The sequence below is a fragment of the Cebidichthys violaceus genome, unplaced genomic scaffold, assembly GCF_023349555.1.
Source record: "Cebidichthys violaceus isolate CVI_PGR_0920_01 unplaced genomic scaffold, fCebVio1.0.p SCAF_9, whole genome shotgun sequence".
In the NCBI taxonomy this organism is placed as follows: Eukaryota; Metazoa; Chordata; class Actinopteri; order Perciformes; family Stichaeidae; genus Cebidichthys; species Cebidichthys violaceus.
The window spans coordinates 3,100,543-3,117,509 of NW_027176975.1; the positions used below are offsets into that span (position 1 = coordinate 3,100,543).

A 16,967-nucleotide genomic window follows, 5' to 3' on the forward strand; every position below is an offset into this window, starting at 1 on the left:
TTTTCTTTGCTTCATTTACATTTCCAACCTTTTTTATTTATTTTAAAAGCATACACACCTCCAAATGATGATGTTTAACATTCTTTATTCATGAATTCAATGAAATCAGTTTGAGGTCCTAATTGTTGACTTAACTCTCTCTACACAAAGCACAGCACAGATAAAGTGAAATGTAGTGGTGACGGTCGAAGAGGTACAGGACACCAGACGAGACGGAGAGGTGACGCTGAGTCTGCAAAATTTTGACCTGAAAAAACCCGACATTTAGAACCGAAGGTCCGCGGGTTGAAACGAGGTCAGACGGTGGAGTCGGCCCACTGAACCCGAGGAGGATCCGCCGCTCTTTGTCTCCTCCGCTCGACTCTCCACAACTGTTATTGCATCTGTTGCATCAAAACAAACCCGTGTCTCTCGCCTCGAAAGCATGCAACGAAACCACAATATACCGAAAACAAGCGTCTAATAATCACATTAATGTCTAGAAACATTCTGACCACACAGTCAGAAACTACAAGGTGCTTAAAAACATACGTTCAAGACACAAATGCTCTTTTAAAAGCGCACTTGTGTCTGTTCTGTGTCGTGTTCTGGTGTCGTGTGCTCACAGGTTGGCTGTGGGAGCTGTTTTAATGATTTCATTCAAAAGTAACCGTCACAAAAATAATGCTCGATTCTTTTGAAACTACAGTACTGGAGGTGTTAGAGGCTGGCTTGGGCTTTTAGGGATAAGGCCAACGAGTGTGTGTGTGTGTGTGTGTGTGTGTGTGTGTGTGTGTGTGTGTGTGTGTGTGTGTGTGTGTGTGTGTGTGTGTGTGTGTGTGTGTGTGTGTGTGTGTGTGTGTGTGTGTGTTTGTTGACGTGGTCTGCTGCGTTTTTCACACATCTGGACTCTCTCTCTTTCTTGTCCCGCGTTGCGTTCCTCCTCCCTCCCGTGTCCGTCCTCCCGCTGACCTCTCTACGCCTCCAGCTCGAAACCCAGGCCCACTTTGTGGCCGCCGCCGTTCACGTTCTTCCCGTCGAGCAGACCCGAGAGCGTGAGCTTCACTCCTGCGGGGAGGACGAGTCAGAATTACGTTTGTATCGTTACAAACAAAAAAAATGAATGAATGAATCCAGCAATCGGCTAACCTGGCCTGAGGGTCTGTGTGTATCCAACTCCAACGAGGCAGGCGTTGTTGACTTTGGTCTGCGAGGAGAAAGGAGACGTCATGGACGGGTGAGACGCTCGTGAGCGCAGCGTCAGGAGAGCAGATGGATGGGATGCTGGACCCGGTTACATCATTTATTATTACATATGGATACAGCAGCGTCAAGTCAACAACTGATGCCAAGGGGTGAACGTGGCTAAGTGGAGAGCAGGGCCAACTTTCAACCAGGTCAGTGGTTCGATCCCCGGCTCCTGCTCCGCTAGCCTCATGTCAATGTGTCCTTGAGCAAGACGCTTAACCCCAAAATTGCTCCCGTATTGCAAAATTGCTGCCTACGATCTATAGATAGATACGGAATTGTAAGTCGCTTTGGATAGAAGCGTCTGCTAAATGACTGTAATGTACTGTAATTACACTACATTAATTAAACTGCAGCATGTTAACGTCAGTTGTTGAGTCCAAGCTGTGCGTGATGTTTTCGGAGTGATTGCTTACAGACAGGGAGGCGTCCTTATCCAGCTGGTATTTGGCTCCGATTCCAAAGCGTGTGTTGTTGCTGCCGGCCGTCCAGGCCAGGTGCACCGCTGTCTCCAAGTTGGCGTTCACCTTCTGGTAAATGGAGCCGGCGAACTCCGTGCCGTCATTTCTGAAACACAAGAAAAAAAGGTGGCGATGAGAACTTGATGTCTCCTTCCTGGTGGGGGGGGGGGGGGGGGAGCGCTTCCACTCCTTTTGTGTTGCTTCCCGTATGCGATGTGTCACTTCCACTTCCTGCCTCTCTCTCTCTCTCTCTCTCTCCGCGCTGCGACGCAGTGACTCACACGTTGGTGTGAAGCTGGAAGTCACCGGCCTTGTATCCGAGGGCGAAGTTGTTCTGGGTCAGTTTGGACTTGGCCGTGTCGAAAGCCAACTGGTAGCCCGCCAGCCAGCCCTCGTAGCCCAGCACGGCGGCGCCGTGGACGGTGGGACCGGCCATGTCGAAGTCCAGGTCGCAGCCCGCATTTACAAAGTCCCGCTTGTAGCCGGACTTCAGCTTGGCACTCTTCTTGCTAGAGGAAGGAAAAGATATGGGTAATGTATTATAAACATCTGTATTCATTGACTAATTTAATTAAGACATTGAAAACCACTCGGGCTGTTCTTACCCGGTGTTGGGCACAAATGACGCGTCCAGACCGAGCTTCAGGCCCTGAGCCAGCTACAGGAGGACAAACACACAAAGAGGTCATGAGCTGATCATACTCCCTCTGAAAGCGAATGCTTTTGTGTTTTAGAACATTGTGACATTCGGACTCCACCTGGTCCTCCATGGTGATCTCCGTGGTGAGAGTGTTGTCCGTGTTCCATTTCTGGTTGAAGCTGAGGCCCAGCTCCTTCACTTTGTACTTGGTCTCCAGGTGGCCTCCCGACTTCCCCGTGTCGGTGTTGTTGGAGCCGGAGGTGGCGAACTCCTGCAGGGACAGAAAAGGGGGGGGGGGGGGGAGGATGAAGTGATGACAGGGGGAGATGGAGGTGGAGATGGAGGTGGGGAAGGTGAGCAGAAAGGCACATTAGAGCTCAACTACAGCAGCTATAAGCGGGGAAGGGGAGAGAAAACACACAGGGAGAAAAGACAGAGCAAGCCTTGCCTCTGACGCACAACCCCTCTCAGGTTTGCATGTCTGCTTATTTAACAGACAAACTACACTTTAAGATGGATAACCGAGTTGGGGGGGGGAGGGAGGTTGGCTGTGAGTGTCGCTGCGGAGGAAGTCGGGGGGGTAAAAAGGGTGTCGCTCGGACGAGCTGCCGCTGCAGAGGAAAGCCATTGTGCACGCAACACTGGACGGTGCACCTGTGTCCCGATACGCACACACACACACGCACACACACACACACACACACACACACACACACACACACACACACACACACACACACACACACACACACACACACACACACACACACACATACACACACACTCTTACCATCTGACAGGAAGATCCAAAGAAGAAGCGGGAAAAGAAAAGAGAAAAGAGAGAAAGTTAAGGAGAACATGCTCTCTGGGGAAATGGGAAGCAGAAAGCTGACACAGAGGGAAGACATTTACAACTTTTCCGTTTGAGTTCTGTGGCATGTGGGTAACTCTGGATGCCAATGCTCATTATGGTTTCACCACGGCAACAACAGGTTTGCAGCAACACAGACACACAACATGTCTGGAGCGAACTAAGCACTCAAAAGTAGTAAACTCTGGCAGACGGTGTCAATCTGCTGACTGTGTAGGTTCCTCTGAGCACACATCAGGCAGCAAACACACTGTGACATGAAGCGAAGGCCGTGGGGGGTCAGCGCTTTATTTTTTTGGGTAATTCTCAGAGTGAGAGGCCGTGAAGACGAAGCTTATAGACGGAGACAAACAGCCGTACTTACAACTCCACTCTGGGACTTGGTCTTAACGTCCAGCTTGAGAACTCCATATCCTGGGAAAGGAAATTAGGGACAAGAGTGGAAAAACAACATCCTTGAACAATCCAAGTGACACAGGGCAAACAAGCATGCTCTCTTCAATCGCACAAAGTATATTGATGTGAGAACTTTGTGGAGTTACCGAAGCCCTTGTTGAAGATGTCTTTGGCAGATTTCCCCAAGTCTGAGTATGCAGGAGGGACGGCCATTGTGCCTGAGGGAACAGACGTGCGGGTTATGAAAGAGCACACGCTTCACAGCAATGCAAAAAAAAAAAAAAAAAAGCACAGTTAAAGGGATACGCCAGCATCTGATTCATGCGCTTCCATAAAGCTGGAGGACAGATTGTCAAATAACAGTCATAACTGACGGCAGCAGAGGAAATATCACGTTTTTTTGGGGGGTTTTTTTTTTAGTCCCTTGCATGGGAAAAAAAAAAAAATCCTGGATCCTGCATTTCCCATAATGCAACTCGATAGTGCCTTTCGTTCCCTACCGCGTGAAATGTTCAGACAGTGCTGCCTCACTCGGTGGAATGCCCCTTTAAACCGAAAAAACGCTGCAAACAACCAACAAGCTGAAAACCTCTTGCGGACACATGGAGGAAGGTGAGCAATGAGAGCACTTCTGAGGACATGAACATAAGTACATAACATACATACATATATACATATATACATATATATATATATATATATATGTATATATGTATATATGTAATATATAAGATATTTGCTCACACACAAAGCACCACAGCGTTTTCTACCGAATGTTTACCTGGCGTTTGCCTCAGTTGGGAGACCCTCACCATCTTTGGGGGGGAGGGGGCTGCCTGGGTGATTTACAGCCCCCCCCCCCCTCTCTTCCATGTAAGCCCTATTGATTGCCTGGCAGCGGTCCATTAGCAAGCAGCGGATGTTGCTGAACTAATGCGACTGATTCTCTAATGAAGCCTTCCCTAAGAGGAAGAGGGACTCCAAATGTAAACGATCACACAGCCACCCATGCTGTCTTGAAACATGACCAACAACCCCATTATGCTATGCTTGAGTGGGAAAAGATATATATATATATATATATATATATATATATATATATATATATATATATATATATGTATATGTATGTTGTGTTACGAAATATGCAAAGCCAATGCGGTAGAGCTAACCTAAGCAGCAGCAGCAGCTTTGGTTAGTCAGCAACTACGAGTCCTGCACACCACTGCACTGCACCGGCTTCAGACGGTCATCAGGGTCCCCTGGCTCAGTGTGTGTGTGTGTGTGTGAAGAAGAAGACATTTTTGACCAGGTGACTGCTGGAACATTTAGAATCACTTATTACCTAAAGCTGGTTTAATGTTTCACTAGTGACTCGCCTTCCTTTCTGTGCTTTTGTCCTGATCGCTCCCTCAACTGATAATCATAATCATTTTTTTTTTTATTTTGCAGAGGATGAAGACTTTGCTTCTGGTAATGCAACCTCAAATTTTTCCTCAGAAAATCTAAACATCTGTCAACACTGGAATTGACAAAGATGAAAAAAAAAATGTCACACACATGCAAATCTTGGCCCTCAAGAGATTAACGTCACTGCGGCCAAAGCTCAATCCAGGGGCCCCGATGATTGGTCGTCTGCCCCCCCCCCCCGTCCACCACTCACCATGTCCCTTGGGTGTGCGGTGCTGACATGTCCCACAGTGGCCTTTGTTCACCGCCTGCTTGCCTTTTCCTGCCTCGTCCCGCTGGACCTCGCACCCCTCTCCTTTCTCTGCCATGTCTCCTCAGAGGACGGGAAACGCAAGGAGGGGACAACAAGGGACACTTTTGGCAAGAAGTCCAGCGCTGTGCACGATACGCGGGCTATTGTTCCGTATGCGTGCACAGGTGATGAACGCGTGCGCTCTGAGCGCGATGAAGGCTGAGCGGTGGCTTTTTATTATCAGACAAGGAACACTGATTACTGGCGTTAAGGGTGGAAAACGATGATGTGGTGAAATATAGAAGCCCGTCTGTCCCTGACAAGGGCACAGAAGAAAGGCACCACCTGAACACGCGTCCATGCGTGTTGCACCAACAGCACGCTGTGATGCAACCAGACGTCAAAGCGACCCGTCACATGTCACCTATAGGCAACATGAGCAGAGTCCTTCAGACGTTGACATATTTTATGATGATATTGCTTATTTACACATCCGCTCGTCTTGTTTCCGGTCACCCGGTGAACGTTTCACTCTCTCTTTTAGCTCTATTTTGGTCTCTACCAACTCCTGGGAGAAATATCGGTCTCCTGCACCGCTGTCGTCAGATTCTGATTCACGTGTTGCTGAACTATCGGGACATCATCTTTTAAGTCCCACCCACTTTAAAGCAGCCATTGAAAAACAAGAGTCAGAAAGACTACAAATACAGAAATGTGTCGAGACGCCGTCTCTCATTGGTCGAGATAAATACCTCCATCCTTCTCACGTTGCAAACACCCGACCGTGAACCCCACGGCGTGTGTCACGCCGTCCTGTCCGTCTCTCTGCTGCCTCAGTGTTCATTTGTCAAAAGGTTGCCGGTTGACCTACATTTTTCGCCGACCAGGTGCAAGTCTTTGTCACTTCACCCGAGATGCTCTCCTCTTCTCCTGCTCCGCTCCACACTGGCACTCCATGTTTGACCCTTTCCCTGCTGGCCTTCATCCGTCAGTCTCAAACACGTAGCTCTAAATTTAGCCCAGGTGAACCCAACACTACAGCACATGTGACTAGGGCTGAGGGGGGGGGGGGGCAGCAGATACAGAGTTTTTGTGATATGTGGGCACTCCAGGAAACAACTGTAACGTCCAACATTTCACCGTATTGCACAGTTATTTTGATAAATAGGTGAATCGCTATTTTTCTTTCAGTGTATCAGGTTGAAAACATTTGCTGTTGTTTTGCTCGTGACTCCTTCCGTGTTTCTGCATGCGGCCCACAATCAAAAGAGTGTGGTCCCCCCCCCCCCCCCCCCCCCCAGGAGCCACAGCATGCGTCCTCCTCCGGGTTCAACCTATTAAACCTCGTAGGAAGACAGACTCACTCGTCACACTGTATTTACACACAAACACACACACTGCTGCTGCCGCCGGCCTTTACACTTTTATGGGCAGCAGCCAGCCGAACGGCCTTGACTGAGAGCTCAAAGGTCACAATGACACCCCGTGATCAACAGCGGTGAGTGAGGGGGGAAACAGAGAGCAACGCCAGCAACAACATGGTGGACTGTGTGGACAGACACATAATGTCTTTAAAACAGGACAAAGTCTGCTATTTGTCCATGGTGGTCTCACAGCGATGACACTGTTGTATGTGCTTTTAGTCATTTAGTATTGACACGTTATTACTTTTACATTTTGACCTCATCTATTGGAGACCTGCTCCTATATATACTGTATATATATACAGTATATATATTACAAAATTTGGTAAAAAAAATTGTCAACGTCTTGTATTTGTGAAGGTGAAGCCAGTGTGTTGGATGTTTTTTATTTAATTTAATGTAATAGTCTGAACAGAAATTGGTATTGGTTATGCAACGCCTTTGCAATTTCTAAAGGTTTAGCAATCATGTTGACATTTATTCAATAGTTGAAGAACAGCGAGACTTTCTCGGTTCAGTATGGGACCGAACCCTGACACTCTCCCTCTTGCTAATGAGCGTGCTGAACTAAAAAAGCACCTATAGAACCGTGTAAACAGGCAGTTGCCCGACGCTGGCCGAACCCTCAGATAAGGTGAAACCAAGGCAAGTGTCTAACGGGAGGAATGTGTGGCTGTGAGATAAGGTCGAGCGCGGTCAAGTTACACTAAGACAATTTATAGCTTAAGGAGCGTGAGGTAGGGATGCATTTGACCCATAGTGGGGTCCGTTATTGACAACAGTTCAGACTGACGTGTGAGAGCACTTGTTTACCAGTGTGCTCACTGCAGCAGCCTGGATATAGAGTGTCTTTAAGCTCTTTAAAAAGCAGGTAAATGACCTAATGTCAATTAGAAAACTGTTCGACTTGATTTGCCTAATAAATACCCAGCGTGTGTCCCCTACACCGCTCTTTGTCTACTATGGAATTGCATAGGGAGGAGCGTGCGTAAAGATGGCCACAGTGGCCAAAGATAACGGTCCCTGTTAAGAAGCCGTTCGTAGACTTTGTGCCCTCCAGACATCCAGATAAGACGGTGAAGTAAGACATGTGCGGCCCTGTAACATACAGTGGACCAGTATTCTTATATTGTCCAGATGCGTCCACTTCTGGTTGTCCATAGCCCGTGCGTCCGCGAGACTTCTGGTTGTCCGCGCGGAGTTGTTTCCATCACTGCAACAGCGAACTTTTTTTTTTTTTTCAAACGCAGAATCTAATCTCAGCTGTTTTCTGGGTGTTTCGCCGCAGTGGTGAAATATGCTACTTTTATATGCTACTTTAAAACCAAACAGACAACATGACAGTGGGACCCCCACGTGCCACCTCTCCGCATCACATTTACGCAAATACATTGCGCAAAACTCCCTCAGGGTTTTTAGCCAGTTTACAGTTTACACTAATGACACACACAGGCCTGAAGTGGCATTAAGACCCCGGCTGCTGCTGCTGCTGCTGCACGCACACCCTTTATATGTGTGACTCATTTCTCACCGACAGTCAGAAGCGACAGTTAACAACAGCTCAATGAACCGACATATAGAGCATAAGTTTTTTTCAAAATAACAATTTGCTGAAGTCAGTTGTTTCCTTACCTTTATTTGTGGGGCGGAGCGTGCAAGAGTCTGACGGTCGCTGTTCGGAGCAGCGGGGCACAGTGAAGGAGAAAGCGGAGACTACGCACAACTGGGCAGGCGCGAGTCAGACCTCCGACCGAGGGCGGGGCCGTTGTGCAATTGACATTGAGCAAAAACACAACAACTCATATAGTATACTTAGTTATACTGTTCGTACATGTTTACACGTGGACACCGTCACAATTATTGAGAAGATCTTTGGTGCTCAGAAGGTGTTTGATTTGTATAATAACATAATCATATAAGCATGTGTGTGTGTATGTGTGTGTGTGTGTGTGTGTGTGTGTGTGTGTGTGTGTGTGTGTGTGTGTGTGTATTGTTGTTTCACACTGGCAGTGGCTATAATATATAAAAAATATATTATATTATAATATATTATGTTATAATATATTATTGTATAATATATTATGTTATAATATATTATGTTATATTATATTATAGCAACAGTGTGAGACACAACTGTGGAAATGCTGCATTTGTTTCGGTGTAATAAGACTCTTACACCACTCGAGGGCGATGACCTCCAGCTAATAACACTAATGAATGTATTTGGTACTCCCTGATGAGAGCCTGTCAGGCAGACATTAATATCTCAGAATGAGTACAGTGTAGACTACCTCCCCCAGAAAGCTCAAGCAATCAAATGGTTATATTTTGACTCCAGGGTAATAGTTGTGGTGTAGGTGTGGCAGTCGTACTTAATTTAATGTGTCTTTGGTAAACCTGCAAGGCAATACTCGGGGAACTAAATATCCAGCAATACAGGCACCAGCAGGATTACTATAGAAATACACCTGCTAGAACTGTAAACTTCAGGTCAGTGCCGGCGTGACCCCATTAAATCATAACTTGTGAGTTACGTATTATTAATAATTGAATATGTATTATTATTATTATTATTATTATTATAATTATCAGTAATCCCTTTAAGGCTAGTCACCAAAATAATGCGACACAATTTTAACTGACAATGATTATGAATTAGTGGGCAACACGCTGTAGGCTGCTCGGTCGGTGTCTAATTTATATTCAACCCCCAACTGTTTATTAGTTAAATTATTTTGGATAAATGTGGATGAAATGTTGATAGAAGTGGGTGACTGTTTCTCTTCTATCACGTCTAGTTCTGTGCGCAGGTGCCCCGTTGCCATGGCGAGGAGTACTGCAACAAGCATTAATACGGTTTATACCTCAGCGTCATCAGTCTCGTGAAGAAAATCCTCAACTGATAAACACGAAGATATATTACAGGTACGCTGATTGACTTCATAACGTTATGCAGCTTAAACAAAACAAAAAAAAAATTATGTATTTAATCTACTTTAATTATTAAAGGCACGTCTCGTGACGTTAGCTAACTTCACAACAAACCAGCTAGCGGTACGTTAGCCGCACGAACGGCGTGTTTTCACAGCTATAACCTAAAGAATGATTCATTCATTCACGTATTCATTTCACGCACCACGCAGACCAACCTATCAAAACATAAACTTAAAGCAAACTGCACTTCTGCGTAGTCGTATTCATTCAGTCTGTGATTTGGTTATATACATACATAATACAGTTATTACAGTAAATTATTGGTTATTTAATATCTTGCTTGTCACTAACCAATCATCATTGTAAATAGTTGTATGTTCGACTGTTGCTTAGCTGCTACAGCAACTTTCAACAGTTGTTGATGTTGTCCCCCCCCCTGCAGCTTCAGATGTGTGAGGGACCTTCAACAATATCCGGGCCAATCCCCCCGGATCCTTCTCTGCTTCCTCAGTTCTACAGACGACCTGCTTCAGGTTCGATGCAGTCACGGGGCTCAGCTGTATTCATTATGCAGTGATCCCAGTGATTTTGGGGGGGGTCACATCCACAAACCTTGCATCTTTTGGAGTTAAGTCTATTGACATCCACGAGTGCTAATCAGAAATGAGGCCCAGGATCCATCCCATGTGGGGCAAACGTGCTGTTCTCCAAACATTAGCCTGTTTTGTTTCTTTTCTTTCTTTCTCCAGCACGTGGCCGTCTAGAGGGGAACCACGATGGAACTGTGGCCCTGCTCTCGGGGCCCCTCGCTCCAGACCCCGCGTTGTACCCCGGCTGCTACAGCGCTCGTACCCCAGCGCGCCCTCCCCGTATCGGCCCCAATGCCTCTCACATTCTGGAACGAGGACGGAGAGGGGTGGTGGGGGAGCTGCTCAAACTGGACGGTGTCGCCATCACCCCTGTTCCCAAACAGAGTAAGACTATCCATTTGTTCAGGGCCGTAAACTTAAAGAGCAGCTGTGTTTTTTCTTGAAGGACGGTCCCAGATGTCACATATGATTTCTACTTTTTCCATATTTAAGTTGTTATAACGAGTCAAAGTTTGATTGAGCCCACTAAGCCCCAACAAACATTTTTTAAAAGTGAGACCAACTTTTGTAACGCTTGACCCTCAGAGCAGCGGGTGCACGACTTTGGTAAAGAGAATGTGCGTCGGCTCAGGGAGATTCAGAGGCGCTGCAAGGAGCAGGAGGCTGAGAGAGCGCACTCCCGCCCGCTTCCAGTGAAAGCTCTCTGGACTTCCTCCAAATACCAGAACGTCCCGTCCCGGGTGATGGTCCAGCTGCAGGCAAGGAAGCAAGTCTGCAAACGAACGCAAGTCCTCGAGTCATCCGTATTCCCTCTGGCTCGCTTCTAACCCAGTCTCCTTGGTGCAGGTTTCCAGTCCCACTTCTAAACCACAGTGTCAAAACTTTCTGAAGGGCCACTCTTCTTCTGCCCCGCCAGCGTCGCACTCCAAAACCTCTCCTGTGGCTTTGCGACGCCCGGCCTCCTGCAGCTCCGTCCGGGACCAGAACTTGCAAGTGAGAATGTTTATGTTTATTCATACAGACTCACATGATCAGACAATAAGAGGTATAATATATTGATTTTGACGAGCAGAGCTGGCGAGAGCTTTCCTCAATTTGTTGTGTATCTGCAACATTTCCTTTTTTTGTTGTTGTTTTGATTCCATGCGTTGTTGTGTGTGGATGCAGTTACAGGTGCAAGGCCAGTCGGTGGACTTCGTAAAACACAACGCCCGGTCGGCGGGAAAAACTGTGCTGCGTCGGTCCCAGTCCCTGACAAGCCTTCCAGAGAAGCCCGTCCCCAGCGCGGTCAAGGGACAGGTGCCTCAGTAGTGAGTACCCACTCACCTACAACTCACAATCAGCTTTTTGGTGAAAACACAGGTGGACTTTTTTTACCGCCGTTGCTCATTTCCGCTCTCCCTCTCACTAAATACGAAAACACGCACTCAGCCTTGAGGAAAGGAAGGAGCAGTGGCACAAAGAGGCGGAGGAGAGGAGGAGGAACGCACCTGATCCTACGGTCCCAGCGGGTCACACCCTGATGCGCGAGAGCGAGAGGCAGGAAACTCTGAAGTCCCTCAAAGAGAGTACGTCTCTGTGGCTCTTTAGTAGTACTACTATAGTGAATACGTGCTTCTCTAATTCTGCTGTTTTTTTTCTCCGTTTGTTTCCTCAGCCCATCGCTCCCTCGTGGCGGAGCTGCTGTCCCTCCCCCTCAATGCCGACAGTCTGAGCGTTCGAGCGCGCCGGGCTCATCTCGATTGTAGGCTCTCTGAAATCGAGGAGGCCGTTAAAATATTCTCCAGGGACAGAGTTTACGTAAAAATAGATTCCTAACACATGAGGAGGGATGAGGAGGAGGAGGAGGAGGAGGAGGATACGGTCCTGTAAATCCACCGCTTTATTGAGATTCATTTCTATTGACATAACGCTGAACCTTGTAAAACAGACGATCACTTAATCATCATCATCATTCATTAAATTATAAACTGCTTTACGGAGCAGTAAACATGCTACTGAACAATATGCATTCTTTCTTGTCTGTACATTAATGTTAATAACTGCTAGTTAAAGAGAGAGTCATTGATGAGATGTGTTTGGTTTAGTCTGTGTGTAAAGCTGGCGCTTTGTAATAATGCATATTTTTTGTGAAGTCATTGTATATGGATATTTTTACATTCTTGTGTATTAAAACGTACAGCGTGGACACAGTCAGTGTGCTGAAGAAGTCATTTTTGAATTACTACGTCACAACTCTGAGTTTGTATGACGTGTGACGCACGCCCCGCCCCCCCTACCCCCTCAACGTCTTTCGGTCATTGTTCAGCCTGTGCTAAAGCTAATGTGCTAGGTTGGAGGCTAGCCGAGATTACACACGTTTTAAACTTCCCACGCGTGCGTATTAAAGTCGTTTCAAAGTGTACAGCGGACACTTGACAGCTCGCCAAAGACACCATGAGCAAGAGGAAAGCGCCACAGGAATCCCCCAATGAGGGAATAACTGACTTTCTGGTCGGTGAGTGCAGCAGAGAAGACGGCTGCGCTCGGCTAACAGTAGCTAGCGTGACGCTCGGGTTCCGTTTATAAGCCAAAATATCCAAATATCTTTGCATAAGTAACGCCATTTAAATATGCTAAATGATAACGTTTGTGACTCGAGTTTGCTTGAAACTATCCCGAGTTTCTCTGCTCTGATAGCTCAAAGAGAGAGAGAGAGAGAGAGAGTTGACATTTAAATGCCTTCTGTGGTCAATAAACTGCAGGAGCGCGAGGTGAATATGAAGCCGTAAGACGTGTGTGTGTGTTAACTTCTGTTTTCCAGAGCTGGCCAATTATGAGAAGAACGTCAACAGGGCAATACACAAGTACAACGCGTACAGGTAAGCAGCGAGGCGTTTAAAGGGTGAGGGTTGAGACAGCCAGGTGTGATACCTAATGTAATATAATGTCCAAACAAGGCACTTCAGATTGAAACGTGTGGTTTTTTTGTGTGCCTATTCCCTGTCTAGGAAAGCAGCATCTACCATCTCCAAGTACCCAAACAAAATCAAAAATGGCGAAGAGGCCAAGAAACTGGTACGTGCATTAAAATTGCTTCAGTTGATGCCTTTTTTTTATTTAAAGAAACGCATCACGCGACATGTGGAAGTTTGACCTGGTGACACAGGGTCCAGATGCATACTGATTTGTCAACAGCACTACGTTTGTTCAGCACCCTCACGCTTGTCTCGCACGTCAACAGGACGGTGTTGGAGCGAAAATAGCAGAAAAGATCGATGAGTTCCTACAAACCGGCACGCTACGGAAACTGGAAAAGGTGAGCGTTGGGGCGTGGCGACACATACATGTTTTTAAATGTATTACACAATACTGACGCGCTACTCTTGTGTTTTTTCATCTAGATCCGTACCGACGACACCAGCTCTTCTATCAATTTCCTCACCAGAGTCACTGGAATTGGGTAATCAACCAAATCACTAGCCACCGACGCGCACACCTGACTAACTTAGTTCTGAGACGACAGCCGATTGGCTGCCGCGACAGACGTCTTTTGCGCCGGTTGCTTTTAAGGCTACATCCACATTACTCCGTTTTCAAACGAAAACGATCTCCGTCCACACAGTGTTTCAGCCATCGTTTCCGAAATGATCTCCATCCATACTACACGCCTGGAAACGAATATCACGTGACTCTTCACGTACACTGGGCATGCGCCGATGTAAACAGGAAGTAGATTGTCGTATTTTGTAACTAAGCAACCAGAGTAATAAAGTAGTCTTTAATGATCGTAAGTATGTGTTTGATACTTAAGATCTTCTCTCAAATCTTCCTCTATAAACTCAAACAGATACAGTTCGTGGAAAGTTTAATAAGTTTTATTTTTCAGACTTAACGTTAGTTACAGCGCTGTGGGTCTCTCTCTCTCTCTCTCGCTCTCGCTCTCGCTCTCTCTCCGCTCACTGATCGCTACAATAACAGCTGTTTCCTCCTCAGACATGCAGACTTTAACTGGACAACAGCTGCTAGTAAAGACAACAAGGTCAGCAATGCCTGCAATCAGTTGTCAGTTAACCTGGTAGTCGATCGCGGGTGTTACGTCATCGTTTCCAAACGTATGCGTTTCCGCCCGTCCACACGAATACGCTACCCGGAGTTTTCAAAGTTATCCGGCTTCGGGATCGTTTCTAAACTCCTCCGTTTACGGTGCTCCAAAACGCCGGCGTAGTGTGGACGCTCAGTGTAACCGGAGCAAAACATATGCGTTTCCAAACGAAAACGGAGTAGTGTGGATATACTCTAAGAGCTTATAGATAGATAGATAGATAGATAGATAGATAGATAGATAGATAGTAACTTTATTGATCCCGCAAGGGGAAATGATTTAGTTGCAAGCAGCAATAGGTTCCAGAATTTAGTTGCAAGCAGCAATAGGTTCCAGATGTTTGTGTGGTTGTGTTGTGTGTTATTTGTGTGTCTTTGTGTAACAAACTGCTTCTCTTGACTTCAGCCCCGCGGCCGCCAGGAAGTTTTTCGAAGACGGGGTGAAGACATTAGAAGGTTTGTTAAGTTTCTTTTTATTAGAATTGTTTTAAAAGAATCTTTATCGGTGCTTCACGTTTGATTCGACGCTCAACACAAGTGCTCACTGTAGATCTTAAATGCTCTGTTAATGTCTTTAGATTTGAAGAAGATCGAGCACAAGCTCAACCATCATCAACAGATCGGACTCAAGTAAGTTCAGCTTCATTTCTGCCAAAATAAACTGTCTGAACATCTTAAGTCTGAGTTGTGTGTCGTGATTCATTTCGCTGCCTTCAGGTACTTTGAGGAGTTTGAGAAGAGGATTCCACGTGCGGAAATGGAGCAGATGGAGGTGAAGAGGAAGCATCTACGTTTTCTTTTTTTGTTGTCGTCTTATTAGCTGTTTTACGGAGAGTTTTTCTTACGCCGTGTGTTTTCCTTCAGACTCTTATTGTCGGAGAGCTGAAGGAGGTCGGTGCAGACTACATCGGGACAATCTGTGGAAGCTACAGGAGAGGTAAAACCTTCGCGTCGACGCCCGCTTAATGACGGCAGGTCAGACTCTCGTATTGATTCACACGTTCCTAATTTCCAGGCGCAGCGTCGAGTGGTGATATCGATATTTTGCTGACTCACCCGGACTACACCTCTGAGACTCAGAAGCAGGTAAACTCTCCTGTGGCTCACGCATCAATGTTCACGTTACTAACTGCAGTTTGACTTGATATGCATATTGTGTTCTATTCGTCTTCATCGTCTCCAGCCCAAGCTCCTCCATGCAGTGGTGGAACATCTGGAGTCCATTGGGTTTGTGACCGACACCTTGTCCAAAGGAGACACTAAGTTCATGGTGAGGCCCGTGCTCCTTTCTTTCACATGTGCAACGATCGTACAGTATGTGCGTGACTGTGCTCACTCTGCGCTGGATCTTGTTTTCTAGGGAGTGTGCCAGCTGCAGCAGAGTGACGAAGAAGAGGAAGAATACCTCCACAGGCGTATTGATATTAGGTGCCCTGCTTTCTGTTGCTCAGCTCTACGGTCCTCCTAAATGAAAACATTGCCTCTACCCACTACAACACACACAAACAGGCTCCAGTTATGATGGAGGACAACCCTGTGTTTCCATGTCTTTACTCTTCAAAGCGCCTGCTCTCTAACGGTCCGCTCTCCGTTTCCCCAAGGTTAATCCCCAAGGACCAGTACTACTGTGGCGTGCTCTATTTCACTGGAAGTGACATCTTCAACAAAACCATGAGGACCCACGCGCTGGAGAAGGGCTTCACTCTTAATGAGTACACCATACGGCCACTCGGGGTCACCGGTGAGTCTCAGTCAAACGTGACGTGTGCTCTTCTATGGTTTGTGCTTTTAAGCGTTTAACATCCGCTGCTTCTCTTTTGTGGCTCTGTTTGCAGGTGTGGCAGGGGAGCCTCTGCTGGTGGACAGTGAGAGAGACATCTTTGAGTACATCCACTACAAATACAGAGAGCCGAAGGACCGCAGCCAGTGACGCACATGTTTACACTTTTATTTGAAGCTGCAGCTGGAAATGATCTCAGAAGCGTGTGTGTGTGTGTGTGTGTGTGTGTGTGTGTGTGTGTGTGTGTGTGTGTGTGTGTGTGTGTGTGTGTGTGTGTGTGTGTGTGTGTGTGTGTGTGTGTGTGTGTGTGTGTTAGTGTAGCATTCAACTATGTTATTGAAAAGAAAGCGACTATGAAAGTCATTTCAATGTATTTGCTGTGTTCTTCTACAATTTGGGACATAAAGGTCATTGTTTTATTTAATTTTTTTTTAAATAAATGAGTGTTTTTTTTTCCCCCCTCCGTTGTTGTTTACGTGAATACGAGTGTTACACTGGTAGACTTCATGTGGTCGTGTGAAAATGATGACTCGTATTTTCCGTGCTTTTAGGGTCACTGAAATACTACTACAGTGTACTCTGATACAGATATTAATCTGTAACAGAACTGGTGGATTAGGATTAGGATTGCAAGTATTGCTGGAAATATTTGAGAAAATAAAAATAAATTGGTAACCAAATTATACAATGACAATTTTCATTTATTTCAATTTTCACTTTTTTTTTAACTATCAAATTTAAAATTTTAAGAGTTTGTTGTATAATATACTACAAGGTACTACATAGTGACTTCAGTATATAGTACAGTATATAGTACATATGTACAACAATCTACTTCCTGTTTACATCGGCGCATGCC

General features: G+C 46.2%; 3 protein-coding genes across 5 annotated transcripts; 2 read left to right on the top strand and 1 right to left on the bottom strand.

Moving 5' to 3' along the window:
* Nucleotides 1-68: 68 nt before the first annotated feature.
* Nucleotides 69-8,444, bottom strand: vdac3 (voltage-dependent anion channel 3). Of its 2 annotated transcripts, XM_068703808.1 has the most exons (10): nucleotides 8,354-8,425; nucleotides 5,259-5,375; nucleotides 3,742-3,813; nucleotides 3,564-3,613; nucleotides 2,447-2,599; nucleotides 2,294-2,346; nucleotides 1,970-2,197; nucleotides 1,644-1,794; nucleotides 1,129-1,186; nucleotides 69-1,047 (listed from the first exon to the last, which is right to left on the bottom strand). In XM_068703808.1, exons 2-10 carry the CDS (start codon nucleotides 5,371-5,373, stop codon nucleotides 956-958), a joined length of 972 nt encoding a protein of 323 aa, XP_068559909.1. In that variant the 5' UTR covers nucleotides 5,374-5,375; nucleotides 8,354-8,425; the 3' UTR covers nucleotides 69-955. The 2 variants fall into 2 exon arrangements, with proteins under 2 accessions (XP_068559909.1, XP_068559910.1); XM_068703809.1 differs by lacking the exon at nucleotides 5,259-5,375 and having other exon boundaries at nucleotides 8,354-8,444.
* A 1,108-nt stretch (nucleotides 8,445-9,552) lies between these two features.
* On the top strand, nucleotides 9,553-12,414 carry enkd1 (enkurin domain containing 1). 2 transcript variants are annotated; one of them, XM_068703739.1, is made up of 8 exons: nucleotides 9,553-9,646; nucleotides 10,098-10,188; nucleotides 10,405-10,629; nucleotides 10,831-11,003; nucleotides 11,092-11,238; nucleotides 11,413-11,555; nucleotides 11,677-11,813; nucleotides 11,903-12,414. In XM_068703739.1, the coding sequence occupies exons 2-8, from the start codon at nucleotides 10,104-10,106 to the stop codon at nucleotides 12,061-12,063; spliced, it is 1,071 nt and encodes a 356-aa protein (XP_068559840.1). In that variant the 5' UTR covers nucleotides 9,553-9,646; nucleotides 10,098-10,103; the 3' UTR covers nucleotides 12,064-12,414. The 2 variants fall into 2 exon arrangements, with proteins under 2 accessions (XP_068559840.1, XP_068559841.1); XM_068703740.1 differs by lacking the exon at nucleotides 9,553-9,646 and having other exon boundaries at nucleotides 10,107-10,188; nucleotides 10,836-11,003.
* Nucleotides 12,415-12,538: 124 nt separating this feature from the next.
* Nucleotides 12,539-16,564, top strand: polb (polymerase (DNA directed), beta). The gene is made up of 14 exons (XM_068704082.1): nucleotides 12,539-12,742; nucleotides 13,049-13,106; nucleotides 13,236-13,302; nucleotides 13,469-13,543; nucleotides 13,629-13,687; nucleotides 14,735-14,784; nucleotides 14,907-14,958; nucleotides 15,046-15,100; nucleotides 15,193-15,265; nucleotides 15,344-15,414; nucleotides 15,512-15,598; nucleotides 15,689-15,756; nucleotides 15,930-16,069; nucleotides 16,164-16,564. Exons 1-14 carry the CDS (start codon nucleotides 12,682-12,684, stop codon nucleotides 16,256-16,258), a joined length of 1,011 nt encoding a protein of 336 aa, XP_068560183.1. The 5' UTR covers nucleotides 12,539-12,681; the 3' UTR covers nucleotides 16,259-16,564.
* Nucleotides 16,565-16,967: the final 403 nt, after the last annotated feature.